The sequence below is a fragment of the Gobio gobio genome (assembly GCF_949357685.1).
Source record: "Gobio gobio genome assembly, chromosome: 7".
Lineage (NCBI taxonomy): Eukaryota > Metazoa > Chordata > Actinopteri > Cypriniformes > Gobionidae > Gobio > Gobio gobio.
Genome location: NC_137103.1, coordinates 8,618,743 through 8,634,982, shown reverse-complemented (window position 1 = coordinate 8,634,982; position 16,240 = coordinate 8,618,743). Strand labels below are relative to the sequence as shown.

Here is a 16,240-nt window from a genome sequence, read left to right as displayed (position 1 = left end):
ACCCTACCCTTAAACTTACCCATACCACCACACCTGTCCCTAACCCTACCCTTAAACTAACCCACACCACTACACCTGTCCCTAACCCTACCCTTAAACTAACCCACACCACTACACCTGTCCCTAACCCTACCCTTAAACTAACCCACACCACCACACCTGTCCCTAACCCTACCCTTAAACTTACCCACACCACCACACCTGTCCCTAACCCTACCCTTAAACTAACCCACACCACCACACCTGTCCCTAACCCTACCCTTAAACTAACCCACACCACCACACCTGTCCCTAACCCTACCCTTAAACTAACCCACACCACCACACCTGTCCCTAACCCTACCCTTAAACTTACCCACACCACCACACCTGTCCCTAACCCTACCCTTAAACTAACCCACACCACCACACCTGTCCCTAACCCTACCCTTAAACTAACCCACACCACTACACCTGTCCCTAACCCTACCCTTAAACTAACCCACACCACCACACCTGTCCCTAACCCTACCCTTAAACTTACCCACACCACCACACCTGTCCCTAACCCTACCCTTAAACTAACCCACACCACCACACCTGTCCCTAACCCTACCCTTAAACTAACCCACACCACCACACCTGTCCCTAACCCTACCCTTAAACTAACCCACACCACCACACCTGTCCCTAACCCTACCCTTAAACTAACCCACACCACCACACCTGTCCCTAACCCTACCCTTAAACTAACCCACACCACCACACCTGTCCCTAACCCTACCCTTAAACTTACCCACACCACCACACCTGTCCCTAACCCTACCCTTAAACTAACCCACACCACCACACCTGTCCCTAACCCTACCCTTAAACTAACCCACACCACCACACCTGTCCCTAACCCTACCCTTAAACTTACCCATACCACCACACCTGTCCCTAACCCTACCCATATCCTACCTCGATATCGGCAAAAAAAAATTGCAATACAATATGAACACAATAAGTACATTGTACTTATTCTTTTATGTAAGTACATAGTAGTTAAGGCCACCTAATATAAAGTGGGGCCCGAGTTTAACATAAATAGTTTTAATGTGAAATTATTCATATTTCTAATTACGTCATAACTCAGTCCTAGTATGTGCCGACTCTGGGTGGTCCCCTGGAAATTCATTGGAAAATTCTGTAAAATTTTTGTAGGTCATCCCGCAATCATCTTGGGTTTAGGTTTGGCGAAGTGGACACCCATTTTATTCCCTGATAGAGCAACTTGTAATCCATCTTGGATGATTTTTTTCACTGCTCATATTGCTTCCTCCGCAAATTATATGTGATGTATAGCCCAGGCATTTTGTAAAAAGAAGGCATCTTAGAATATACCCTAATACCCATAATGCTTTAAAAATACTACAGACAGCTAGGTTTTGTAATAGAGTTGAGAGAGGTTCAAACCCAGAACATTTCCACCTCATGGTGAATTGTAATGTGTTTTGCAAAGACAAAATACCTAAACTCAAAAGACAAATAATAATAATTCATTACATTTATATAGCGCTATATAATCTCCTCAACCACCACCAATGTGCAGCATCCACCTGGATGATGCGACGGCAGCCATGTTGCGCCAGAACGCCCACCACACACACACCAGCTGATTGGTGGAGAGGAGACAGAGTCATGAAGCCAATCAGGATATGGGGATGATTATGAGGCCATGATGGACAGAGGCCACTGGGCAAATTTTGGCCTTGATGCCGGGGTTACACACCTACTCTTTATCGAAGTACATCCTGGGATTTTTAATGACCACAGAGAGTCAGGACCTCGGGTTAACGTCTCATCCGAAGGACGGTGCTTATTGACAGTACAGTGTCCTCATCCCTACACAGACCACAGGGTGAGCGCCCCCTGCTGGACTCACTAACACCTCTTCAAGCAGAAGCCTAGTTTCCAGGAGTCATCCCATCCAGGTACTGACCAGGCTGCTCAGCTTAGGGAAACAAGTCTTGGGCTACAGGGGGATATGGCTGCTGCTGACTAAAGATTGACAGACCATTGTTTCATAGTTCCTTGTTTATTAGCTTAAAAAAAATCTTCACCAAACACAAATGATCACGCACAAAAACACTAACCAGAGTCCATCTGCATGTCTAAAAATATCATGACAGAATTTTACACATTACATTTCCGTGATACATCTGATTGTTCACTCAGTAGGGTCTTATCAATACAGCCAATGGTAACACTGAATTTGACAACAATTGATGCAAATAACATCAACATGTACGCTCACAGTCATTTTATTTGAATAAATATGGAACTAAAGGGGAGATCATAGCATATTAGCATAAAACAATCCAGTCTTCACAAATTTTCCGTAGTATCTTAAATCTTGGTTTGTTTGACCTCCTCCTCATTCTTCTGGTCTTTATCTTTGTCCTCCATTTCTAGTGTCTCTTTCTTCGTCTCCTCTGGCTCAAGACCTTGTTCCCTCATGATCTGGGCCTCGATCTCCGCTGGGTCAATGTAGGTGTAGAAATAAGCCATGACGGAGAAGATGATGCTCACAGCCACGAGCAGTGACGAAAACAACAAATACTCTGCCCACTGTGTGAGAAAACACAGAAATTGAATAATTCACCAACAAATGAAGATTCAGTCATTTTTTTCAAACCTGTACACTGTTATTTTTGTCAGTATTAAATAAAACAGTATTCATACAGCCTGGCTGAATGTGTGTCTTAGGTCATGAGGTCAAATGCATCACCTGTTTCGGAAGCTTTCCCAGCTCTGCCACAATCAGCACAATAATGTTTCCCACGGCATTAGTGCACAACCAGCCGGCCTGCAACACTGACTTCATGTTCTTTGGAGCCTAAAGACATGGAAGTACAGCTGTTGAGAGGGAAGCACTCACATATTTTGATTGGAGAATGATCTTTGCAGTCTATAGGATATCATATGCTAAATTAAGCCTTCTATTGACTTACATATTCCAGTTAAAAACACACTTTTAAAGGGTTAGTTCACCCAGAAGTTAAAATCCTGTCATCATTACTCACCCTCATGTCGCTCCAAAACTGTATGACTTTCTTTTTTTGGCTGAACACAAAAGAAGATATTTTGAAGAATGTTGATAACCAAACTTGTTTTGCTTCCAATTGACTTCCATTGCACTGTATGTACAAAAACTGCTGAAACATTCTTCAAAATATCTTTTGTGCTGGAGAAAGAAATGCATACTCAGACATAAGGGTGAGTAAAGGATGACAGAATTTAAATTTTTAGGTGGACTATCCCTTTAATACCACATAATATTTGCATAAACTTTCATTTTTTAAATTATAGTGTCTAATTTGTCTAATCATTTAAAACCCGTCCCTTTCATACAGTCGACTGCAAGCCTCCATATAAATCAACAACCAATGGATTGCTAGTCTAGATTTTTTCTTTTTCAATAATCCGTTTCACTCGGATCTGTCATAATACAGAAGAAAGATCTGTCGCTGCTTACACAACATCCCAACTTTAAATATTTTCTAAGACAAGTACTGTTCTCTACCAGACACCATTTACAGAGCATTAGAGGTCACTGGACACATGTGGCAACTAGACTTAAGGTTAAGGTTAAGAGGATGTATTTTGCCATAAAAAATTTACATACTGTACTTTTAAAAAACTGACGGAACATTTTATATCTTTCTACTGTCCAATTGGTAACAGCTGATACTCTACTGATTTTAGAAGATAATGAGTGATGACTGTTCAAACAGTGTACCTACATATGAGGGGACGTTCTCACAACCTCGCGCAATGTTCCCTAAAACGTCCTCTAAAGGTGATGAAAATCCAGAACCTTTATAAAACATTTATTTTTTAGAGCGTTCCTAAAACGTCCTCTTTTGGTCATGAAAGTGCTGCAGTTCAACGTTCCTTAAATTACTTTAGGGGGACGTTCCATTTTGGTTATTCTATGGTCAAATATCAAAGTTACAAAGAGGATATTTGGGACATTAACAGAACGTTCCCACACGTTTCCCTGTTAGTCAGATGGGGACGTTTCATTCGGGACTGCGCTGCAACATATCTAGTTCAGTGCTCAGTCTCTACACTACATTCCCATAACGTTTGCAGGACCTTCAAGGGACCAACCTAGAACCTTCTTTGTTGGTCCGACTGTATTTAGGTCCGTCCATCACGTTTACTGAATGTTTTCAGAACCTGTTTGAGTGAATCAATGTACTCTGGGCTGCTTTGCAAATGAGGGTCAGTAAAACACAGGATTTGCACAAAAGTTGCTTCTCAAAGATGGATCAACACCAACTGTTTATCCAACTTCATATCCAGAACATGTAAGTACCACACGTGTTCTGGATATGAAGTTGGATCATGAAGGGGTGGTGTTGATCCATCTTTGAGAAGCAACTTTTGTGCAAATCCTGTGTTTTACTGACCCTCATTTCCAAAGCAGCCCAGAGTACATTGATTCACTCAAAACACGTGATGGACGGACCTAAATAGGACCAAAAAATAACATTCTAGGTACATGTAGTGTAGATGGAACGTCTTATAGTAATGGTCCCCTAAACATGCCCAGAACATCCTGAATGTTCCCTGAAGGTCCCCCAAATAACGTCCCCCAACCCTTAAAAGAACTCCACTTTATGACTGTCTCTGAGCGTTCTGGGAATGTTACCAGACGACGCCCTTGACACCAGCGGGGACGTTCTGAGAACGTGAAATTTCTAACGGGGTAGTTAGTAAATGAATCTCATTAAAACTTATAACTGTTAATTGTTTTCTTTGGAGTCCGCAACGCTGCTGACATGAGCGGTGACGTGATCCGCTGTCCTACCTGTGAGTATGAGAACTGCAGGCCGGTGACTGAGAACATGACCTCTCCTGTAGTGATGAGGAAGTACTGGGGAATCTGCAGAGCCATGTGGACCGAGTTGGCCTGCATGTCCTCAACTGCCTTTATAGACTCACACTGCACACACACAAGAACACACATGCGCATATAAATCAAAAGACCAAATACAGGGACTTCTGCTAAATGACACATAGAGGTCTTTATGTGAGACTGATGAGGGAGGTTACACACATTAGTCAAGAACAGCGTGCTGGGGATGAGGTAGGTGTATGAAGAACCAAATCCAAACTTCTGAGAAAACGCACACGACTGCCCACCATTGCGGAGCATGAACGTCCGCCTTAGAAGATAAACCAACAGAACAAGTCAACATGATAGCATTCAAAGCCCATTTTAATCCTGAATGTGGCAGTTTACAAAACGGGGTAACACTTTATTTTAAGGTTACATGTTTCATAACCCTATCAAACCTTAACCTTATCCTTAAGTTAATTAATATGGCTCAGTATTTATTTGTATAATTACACTGTAACAACATAACCTTAAAATAAAGTATAACCTAAAACTGAATAAAAAATGCTTCAGGAACTGATTTTATTATGAAAAGTGGATGCCAGACTAGGAGGTCTAATGATTAGTCACATGACATGTACAGATCAGGTGACTGGCTTCCAAAAAAATGTGTCAAAGTTGGTTTTGGCCTGATTTTGTTCGAAATACATGACAGTTCGTTCTTCGTTTTAGCTTGAAGTAAATCGGGGCCTTAACAATATGTACCTGGAATGTTTGGGGTTTGCATGGGTCACTCAAACTAAGGAGGGTAATGTCTGTCCTTATAAAAGAAAGGGTAGATATTGCTTTGCTGCAGGAAACACATTTGGATGATGGTGAGCATCTAAAGTTAAATCATAACTGGATTGGTCAGATCCATCATACATTCTTTCATCATTTACAACCAGTAGTAGAGGGGTTGCCATTATTATTAATGCGAATATTCCCTTTAAACTTTTAAAGAGTGATAAAGACTGATTTAGTAGATAGTAAATATTAGTGGGGTCCTTTATGGAGAAGAGTTCTCTTTATTAAATGTTTACTTTCCACCAAACTTCCCAGATTTTCTTATCTCAACCCTCTCTAAGTTTTCTGTATTCCCTTCAGAAATACTCATAATCGGGGGAGATTTTAACCATTTGATGGACCCTTTGATGGCCAAAAGGCCTATTAGAAATATAACTTCTACTAAACAGTTGGATATCCAATTTTGGTTTCATATGCTGCCGTATATTTAGATATTTTAGCCCAATGAGTAATGCAAGAGATGAAAAAGTGGCGCTTTGACAAATACTTTACTCAAGGATACAGCTTGTTTTGTTTAATTGTATAGTACTAATATAACTTTGATTAAAGCAATTCACAAATTGTGTTAAAGCATGTTAGCAATCATAATACTTTATTAAACATCAATTAAAAGTCTGAAGAACTGACTTACGTCCCCTGAGAAACCAGTGTGTAGTTTGAAGTGACTGATGGCTGAAGAGAGTCCAAGTTAGTGATGTTCAGATCTTCTGTCCAGCCATTCGCAAACCTGTGAGACATCAAATGTCATTCAAGGAAAGTTCAGTTCCCTTTTGAGGGAACTCTACGAGTGTCCGAGTGATGGCGCTATGGGAACGCTCCTGTGTGATTGTGTCTGAATCACGTATCCAACAAACTCCAATTTCATTGGTGCGTGTGACAGTGTACCATGGAAGCTATAAGAGGATAGCCTGAACACAACAGCGTCGGCTGTAAATCAACTCATAAACTTACCGTGTAAGGCTCATCATCTTCCGATGTCAATTGTGCTCGCCCCTGTTGCGTGTCCTCAAACTGGCAACCCGCGTCGAGCCTCAGGAGGAGGGCGCGGGGGAAACAACACTCTCCAATATTTTGAATTTGGATTGCAGTACCAATTTCAACCACTAGCTGTCAATATTACATATTGCACCTGTAAGAGACTGATACCTCTTTCAGGCAAAAAAACATTAGAAATCCTGATGCCTCAGGGCTCAGGACTTCGAGGGCGTAAGACTTTGGTTCACCCAGGTGAGGTTCCTCAGCTTCCAAGCACGGAATAAGCAAATATATTGTTGAGCCTACATCTCTACGGCCTACGAGGTGCATGACCTTCCTTCGTCTCAGGTAGTGAGGGCCCACTTTACTAGAAGTATGGCGGCATCTAAGTGTGTCAGAAGTTTCCCTCTAATGCTGCGTTCACACCAAACGCGAAAATAGCGTCTGGAGCAAGTGATTTCCATGTTAAGTCAATGTAAAGATGCATTGACCCACGTCTGGAGGTCCTGCGGCGCGATGGACGTAATTTTGCCTCATTCGCGCGTCCAGTTCGCGCAAAAGAATTGAGCGTTACACGCAAGTGATTTTATTTGGTGCTTTTTGTGCATTCACACGTTTGAAGCAAATTTGCGTCTGACGCCCGAGTTGAAAAATCTGAACTTTGGCATCTATTCGCGGCGCGTTAACCAATCAGGAGCCTGCTTGCTGCGGTCACATGGTGAAGTGACGTGATGAGAAACCCTGCATAATTTAAAAATACTACTGTTATTGTGTCACAAAATGTAGTTTTAAGACTTTTCCAGGTGAGAATGTAGTTGTTTAAAGCTCAAATTTGTGGTATATTTAAAAAGAGAGCGGCTATTTAAAAATTGTAATCTTGTGTTTTTGGAGTTGTGAGATCCAGTTGATCACCGGGGGCTCATTAACCCCGGCGAGAGCAGCCTTTCCTCGGCTAGTCCTTCTGACGTTTGCCGCCCGCTCTGATGTCCTGTAGTGGTTAAACATGAGATATAATTCGTCTTGTGTAGATCTAACGGCTGATCTTTGGTCTCATGAATCTATAATTTGCTGCTTGCCAAATAATTTTGACTGAGGCCAAAGAGAAGCTTCATAATTTTTTATTTTTAACTTTACCGTTGTAGCCGACTAGCGCTGACTTTGTTTGACTGAATTGTTTGCTTTATTTATTGTTATTATTATACCTTGTTTTACTTATACTTTTATAATGGCTATTATTGATCACACATAAACTAACATTTAACAAAAAGAGACTGGGTTGTGTTTTATGTCATATTTAATTTTATTTCAGTGATAATCATATATAAGCACACTTATTGTCTGAACCACATATTAATGTGTGTAATATTTGTTTTTAAATGTAAACAAAAAGAGGCATGGTTGTGTTTTATATTTCTTTTTGTTATAAATATACGTGCAATGAAGATAATCCAGGTTTGCATTGCCTGAACCACATTTGTGTGGCTATTAATGTTTAATTTTATGAAAATGAAAAGAGGCAGAGTGGTGTTTTATGACATATTTCTCCTGGAGCACCTTGAACGCGCGTCTATTTAGCTTCAAACGCTCGATTTATATGCGCGTCCATTTCGCTGTGTGTTCGCGAATTAGACGCTGTATTTGCGTTCGGTGTGAACGCAGCATAAGAGGTGTGTGATGCGACGGGCTAGTCCTCTCTGCACACATTCATCAGATATTATAGCCTGGATTTGGGCTCAACACCAGGGTCTCAAGAGCTTACATCCTAAGCTGTGCCCAGAGTGACTCACACTAGGACAGGCATCAGTATGGCACAGTGAGTATTTTCATCACTCAGACGCAGCGTAGAGTTCCCTTGAAAGAGAATGTCTCGATTACGACTGTAACCATGGTTCCCTGATAAGGGAATGAGACGCTGTGTCACCTTGCCATACTTCCCACATGCCTGTATCCGTATCCTTCATAGCTTACTGGGTACGCCGCTGGGTACTGCACCAATGACAGTGGAGATTGTTGAACACGTGCTTCAGACGGAATCAGGAGTGTTCCCATACAGTAGTGTCATCACTCAGACGCAGCGTCTCGTTCCCTTCTCAGGGAACCATGGTTACAATCCTAGACATTTTAAGGAGCTGTCAAAACTATTGTAAAGTCCACTGACCTCACAGCATTCTTTCCTTCCTTTGGTTTGGACTTTATGTCTTCTTGCTGGAGGAAAAAAAAACACAGGGACAATTTCACTGTTATATTTCTCATTGTTACAGTATCACAGTAATGTTTTACCAGGCCTGTTTGTTTATTAAAAATGTACTTGGACCAGTAAAGATCCCAATATACTTTGAATGAAATGGAAGAACAAAGATGTGGGACATCATTTAGAACCAAATCTGAGCAAAACAAAATTCTTTTGGAGTTTGTTTCATAGCATTCACATTTTTCCAGTGCTGTTAAACCCCCTTGAGCTGCCATTGGTCCATGGTGATTATGTAATCAGTCCCTCCAGAAAAACGTGATTATGCGATCGCATAATTCAATGCATAATCAGCAAAGTCCGCATATTTATCCGGGGGCCGCATTTTTTCAAATACGCTGCACTTTCGCCGCATAAATTGCAGATTTTGGCGCGCAAAATATGCAGGGCTTGCATGATTTCATAATCCCCGCATTTTCGTTGCTAAAAAAGTCACATATATCTTAGCAGAAAGTTGAAAAATGTTGCTTTTACTTCCCACAAGAGCAGCCATTTCCCCCTATTGCCATGGGAACTTCTTAAAGTTAAGTGGACCCACTTTATATTAGGTGGCCTTAACTACTATTTACTAACATTTTAATTAATCATTTGATACAATGCACTTATTGTGTACATACATGTTTTTACATTGTACTTACATTAAAAAAAATACCTGCATGTAATTACATCTGTAATTAATTTCTGTAGTTATATTTGTAATTACACAGTTGACACTTCCCTTACACCTAACCCTACCCTTAAACTTACCCATACCACCACACCTGTCCCTAACCCTACCCTTAAACTTACCCATACCACCACACCTGTCCCTAACCCTACCCTTAAACTTACCCACACCACCACACCTGTCCCTAACCCTACCCTTAAACTTACCCATACCACCACACCTGTCCCTAACCCTACCCTTAAACTTACCCACACCACCACACCTGTCCCTAACCCTACCCTTAAACTTACCCATACCACCACACCTGTCCCTAACCCTACCCTTAAACTAACCCACACCACCACACCTGTCCCTAACCCTACCCTTAAACTTACCCATACCACCACACCTGTCCCTAACCCTACCCTTAAACTTACCCATACCACTACACCTGTCCCTAACCCTACCCTTAAACTTACCCACACCACCACACCTGTCCCTAACCCTACCCTTAAACTTACCCATACCACCACACCTGTCCCTAACCCTACCCTTAAACTTACCCACACCACCACACCTGTCCCTAACCCTACCCTTAAACTTACCCATACCACCACACCTGTCCCTAACCCTACCCTTAAACTTACCCATACCACTACACCTGTCCCTAACCCTACCCTTAAACTTACCCACACCACCACGCCTGTCCCTAACCCAACCCTTAAACTTACCCATACCACCACACCTGTCCCTAACCCTACCCTTAAACTTACCCACACCACCACACCTGTCCCTAACCCTACCCTTAAACTTACCCATAGCACCACACCTGTCCCTAACCCTACCCTTAAACTTACCCACACCACCACGCCTGTCCCTAACCCTACCCTTAAACTTACCCACACCACCACACCTGTCCCTAACCCTACCCTTAAACTTACCCACACCACCACACCTGTCCCTAACCCTACCCTTAAACTTACCCACACCACCACACCTGTCCCTAACCCTACCCTTAAACTTACCCACACCACCACGCCTGTCCCTAACCCTACCCTTAAACTTACCCATACCACCACACCTGTCCCTAACCCTACCCTTAAACTTACCCACACCACCACGCCTGTCCCTAACCCTACCCTTAAACTTACCCATACCACCACACCTGTCCCTAACCCTACCCTTAAACTTACCCACACCACACCTGTCCCTAACCCTACCCTTAAACTTACCCACACCACCACACCTGTCCCTAACCCTACCCTTAAACTTACCCATACCACTACACCTGTCCCTAACCCTACCCTTAAACGTACGCACACCACCACACCTGTCCCTAACCCTACCCTTAAACTTACCCATACCACCACACCTGTCCCTAACCCTACCCTTAAACTTACCCATACCACCACACCTGTCCCTAACCCTACCCTTAAACTTACCCACACCACCACACCTGTCCCTAACCCTACCCTTAAACTTACCCATACCACCACACCTGTCCCTAACCCTACCCTTAAACTTACCCATACCACTACACCTGTCCCTAACCCTACCCTTAAACTTACCCACACCACCACACCTGTCCCTAACCCTACCCTTAAACTTACCCATATCACCACACCTGTCCCTAACCCTACCCTTAAACTTACCCATACCACCACACCTGTCCCTAACCCTACCCTTAAACTTACCCATACCACCACACCTGTCCCTAACCCTACCCTTAAACTTACCCATACCACCACACCTGTCCCTAACCCTACCCTTAAACTTACCCATACCACCACACCTGTCCCTAACCCTACCCTTAAACTTACCCATACCACCACACCTGTCCCTAACCCTACCCTTAAACTTACCCATACCACCACACCTGTCCCTAACCCTACCCTTAAACTTACCCATACCACCACACCTGTCCCTAACCCTACCCTTAAACTTACCCATACCACCACACCTGTCCCTAACCCTACCCTTAAACTTACCCATACCACCACACCTGTCCCTAACCCTACCCTTAAACTAACCCATACCACCACACCTGTCCCTAACCCTACCCTTAAACTAACCCATACCACCACACCTGTCACTAACCCTACCCTTAAACTTACCCACACCACCACACCTGTCCCTAACCCTACCCTTAAACTTACCCATACCACCACACCTGTCCCTAACCCTACCCTTAAACTTACCCATACCACTACACCTGTCCCTAACCCTACCCTTAAACTTACCCATACCACCACACCTGTCCCTAACCCTACCCTTAAACTTACCCATACCACCACACCTGTGCCTAACCCTACCCTTAAACTTACCCATACCACCACACCTGTCCCTAACCCTACCCTTAAACTTACCCATACCACCACACCTGTGCCTAACCCTACCCTTAAACTTACCCATATCACCACACCTGTCCCTAACCCTACCCTTAAACTTACCCATACCACCACACCTGTCCCTAACCCTACCCTTAAACTTACCCATACCACCACACCTGTCCCTAACCCTACCCTTAAACTTACCCATACCACCACACCTGTCCCTAACCCTACCCTTAAACTTACCCATACCACCACACCTGTCCCTAACCCTACCCTTAAACTTACCCATACCACCACACCTGTCCCTAACCCTACCCTTAAACTTACCCATACCACCACACCTGTCCCTAACCCTACCCTTAAACTTACCCATACCACCACACCTGTCCCTAACCCTACCCTTAAACTTACCCATACCACCACACCTGTCCCTAACCCTACCCTTAAACTTACCCATACCACCACACCTGTCCCTAACCCTACCCTTAAACTAACCCATACCACCACACCTGTCCCTAACCCTACCCTTAAACTAACCCATACCACCACACCTGTCCCTAACCCTACCCTTAAACTTACCCACACCACCACACCTGTCCCTAACCCTACCCTTAAACTTACCCATACCACCACACCTGTCCCTAACCCTACCCTTAAACTTACCCATACCACTACACCTGTCCCTAACCCTACCCTTAAACTTACCCATACCACCACACCTGTCCCTAACCCTACCCTTAAACTTACCCATACCACCACACCTGTGCCTAACCCTACCCTTAAACTTACCCATACCACCACACCTGTCCCTAACCCTACCCTTAAACTTACCCATACCACCACACCTGTCCCTAACCCTACCCTTAAACTTACCCATACCACCACACCTGTCCCTAACCCTACCCGTATCCCACCTCAATATCAGCAAAGGTGTTTTGCTATACAATTTGAACACAGTAAGTACATTGTACTTATTTTTTGATGTAAGTACATAGTAGTTAAGGCCACCTAATATAAAGTGGGGCCAGTTAAGTAATTACGCGATGTGAACATCATCAAACAGCAACTTTACAGTTGTAAGATTGTGAGGTCAAGCCGTGATCTCTCTTCAATTGGCTTCCCATTATACAAATTTTCAGGTCAGAGAAATGTGGAACGGGAGCTTGTGTTTCTAGTCTCCAGAATTCACATGCGTATGAATGGAAGTGAATTGAATGAAAAGGTTAGTGTGACCACTCCTTTATTGAGAGGTGTAGGAATGTTCGCAAACTGTATACAATTGGGCAATTTAAAACTTCTTGAAAAAGAACCTTGCCATGAGTACTTAGTTAACTTAGTACCCAGATATACTCATGGCAAGATATACCTCCCATACATAGCAACACCCTAGCAACAACCCAAAGCACTTTAGCATCGTTGTGGTGACTTTTTCATGAGCAACCTCCATTTTTTTGTCTGAAATAAATTGGGTTTTGACCATGGAACTGCAAGATGTTTGCTTGGTGCACACTTACCAGATACATGATGGATGGGACGGAGGGGATGATCAGGGTCTGGCGGCTCCCTTGAATTAATCTGAAAGCTTTAGTGGTCACAGGACTTGTGTTTAAGGACACCATGATGTCCTGTTGGTCAAATGTCACATAACCTGGACTGCTCTATAAAAAACATGAGAAACAACGGTGAAACATCTCTGCTCTGTGAGGCTGCAGGAAGTATGTGTGTGTAGTACCTCAAATGAGTCTATCAGAAGAGTCTCTTTGGGTGATAAGGTCACGTTCAGTGAACTGTTGAACATGTTCACCACCTTTAGCTGGCTCTCAGAGGATGATGGGAAATTTGGCAGTGTTTTCTGAGGAGAATAAGATCATTAGATCGCGGAGCTTTTTCTGAATGTGAACACTTGAATCTGATTCACACTCACATCGATCTCAATCTGGACTAAAGCTGCAGCCACAAACGCCATGGCAGCGAACAACATGCCAACCGTCATTCTCTTCAAAGGGCTGGAGGATAAAACAGATTCACACAATACAACACTTATATTATCTTAGCGGGATGCAAGACCAGCCTCACCCAAGGCCGTTATACCTGGCGGCACAACCAGGTGCTAAAATTGTCCATATAAATTATCCATCTTACTCTTACTAGTCAGTCAAAACAGCTTTGATCTAATTTTGTGTCTATCGAAAATAGTGATATATGACATTGTATTATGTTGAATATCAAAGATTTTGTGTCTATTTGTTAATGAGGGATTTGTGGACACAATGTTTTTGGTTTTGTGGAGTAAATGTTATAGCTTTTATTTTGAAGTAAAAAGATAAAATTAGACTCTTGGGGTAAGATGACGCAGCCATATTTGGCACAGAAGGCCCCAGGTGGCATGTTGTTACTGGTGTTATTGTTTTTAAACGTAATACTTAAAGGGTTAGTTCACCCAAAAATGACTCACCATTATTGACTCACCCCAATGTTGTTCCACACCCGTAAGACCTGCGTTCATCCTCAGAACACAGTTTAGGATATTTTAGATTTAGTCCGAGGGCTTTCAGTCCTTTGAATGTAAGTGTATGCACACTTTGCTGTCCACGTCCAGAAAGGTAATGAAAACATCATCAAAGTAGTCCATATGTGACATCATTTGGTTAGTTAGACTCTTTTGAAGCGTCGACAATACATTCTGGTCCAAAAATAACAAAAACTAAGACTTTATTAAGCATTGTCTTCTCTTCCGGTTGTGTTTGAATCCGCGTTCTCGACGCCACAGAGACGCTGCAGACGTAAGACGCTGTGACGTGTTATCTGGTGCGACAGAGCTTCGTTTGTAGTCTGAGGGAGACGCACGCTGTAAACAAGCATTGTTTGTATTTCTATATTTTTTTTAAATGGTGCGTAAGTGTGCATGTCCCGGATGCCCTAATCGCCAAAGATAACCAGATAACACGTCACAGCGTCTTACGTCAGCAGCGTCACTGTGGCGTCGAGAACGGATTCAAACAAAGCCGGAAGAGAAGACAATGCTTAATAAAGTCTTAGTTTTTGTTATTTTTGGACCAAAATGTATTGTCGACGCTTCAAAAGAGTCTAACTAACCAAATGATGTCACATATGGACTACTTTGATGATGTTTTCATTACCTTTCTGGACGTGGACAGCAAAGTGTGCATACACTTACATTCAAAGGACTGAAAGCCCTCGGACTAAATCTAAAATATCCTAAACTGTGTTCGGAGGATGAACGCAGGTCTTACGGGAAGAAATGGAAGAAATTTCATTTTTGGGTGAACTAACCCTTTAATTAATAGTAATTAACAGGGCTATTATTTAATATTTTCATTATTTAGATGTACATTTCAGGCATCTTCACTTTCATTAAAACCTATTAAGTGAAGACAAAATCTATTATGTTTTTTTTTTATAATGACAATTAAAATATGGGCAATTAAATAAGTAAATATTGATATACTTGTACATAAGTCATTAAAAAGTTACCTTTCAGATGATTATCTTTTATTGGGATTCAGATTTTTATGTTATCAGTTATTTAATTATTCTACTAAATTGTCAAAATAAAATTATAATTCGAATATTTGTAGTATTTTACATTAATGACACTTTAAAATATAAATAAATAGTCATAAGAACTATATCAAAAGTAATTTATACATTCTGTAACAGTTTATGGGCTATTATATGAAATTAGGCCTATATATATTCTACAAAGTGTGCCATCAACCGCAAAGTTGGTGTTATTTATATTAGATCAGATCGGGTACAAAAATTTGATTAGACTAGAATTATAATTCTCTTCCAAGAACGTGTATTTTGTACAAGTTGTTAACACTATTAGATGATCATAATACAGACAAGAAATACAAAAACAAACTACCAAATTACTAATTCTGCGGATTGTAACGCATGCTGCTAATGCAACGACATTCTGGAACTGACGTCTCCGCTTTCCAGATTTCCGTGCACAGACTCTGAGTGATGCTGGGGAGCGAGCGGGAAAACACAGGAGCGGATTCGTGGAATGGGTGGATCTTTAGCGGAGGGAAAACAGAAGACGGGTAGCGACCATAGACTGCGAGAGGGGCACCTCAGCTGATGAGGGCAGAGGGGCAGTGGCTCTAGCCAGCGGGACAGCCCCCTGTGCATGGCCCTGCCTGAGACGGTGCAGTGGAAGAGGCTTACGAACGGAAAAGGCTGAGGTACGCTGAACTTGCAGCCGATGCACAACAACATGGCTGGAAAGCGAACGTGCGCCCAGTGGAAGTCGACTGCAGAGGGTTCGTAGCCACCTCAACATCCAGGCTACC

The 16,240-nt window shown here is 42.6% G+C and overlaps 1 protein-coding gene across 1 annotated transcript in view; it reads right to left on the bottom strand.

Annotated features, from left to right (window-relative positions):
* Nucleotides 1-2,045: 2,045 nt before the first annotated feature.
* Nucleotides 2,046-16,240, bottom strand: part of slc15a1a (solute carrier family 15 member 1a) — a 34,782-nt gene continuing 20,587 nt past the window's right edge. Inside the window, exons 14-22 of the mRNA XM_079820854.1 lie at nucleotides 13,843-13,924; nucleotides 13,651-13,770; nucleotides 13,433-13,576; nucleotides 8,850-8,896; nucleotides 6,348-6,443; nucleotides 5,090-5,198; nucleotides 4,841-4,975; nucleotides 2,753-2,860; nucleotides 2,046-2,592 (exon numbers count right to left, since the gene is read on the bottom strand). Coding sequence (XP_079676980.1) covers nucleotides 2,371-2,592; nucleotides 2,753-2,860; nucleotides 4,841-4,975; nucleotides 5,090-5,198; nucleotides 6,348-6,443; nucleotides 8,850-8,896; nucleotides 13,433-13,576; nucleotides 13,651-13,770; nucleotides 13,843-13,924 — 1,063 coding nt within the window. The 3' untranslated portion in view covers nucleotides 2,046-2,370. The remainder of the gene's footprint in view (nucleotides 2,593-2,752; nucleotides 2,861-4,840; nucleotides 4,976-5,089; nucleotides 5,199-6,347; nucleotides 6,444-8,849; nucleotides 8,897-13,432; nucleotides 13,577-13,650; nucleotides 13,771-13,842; nucleotides 13,925-16,240) is intronic.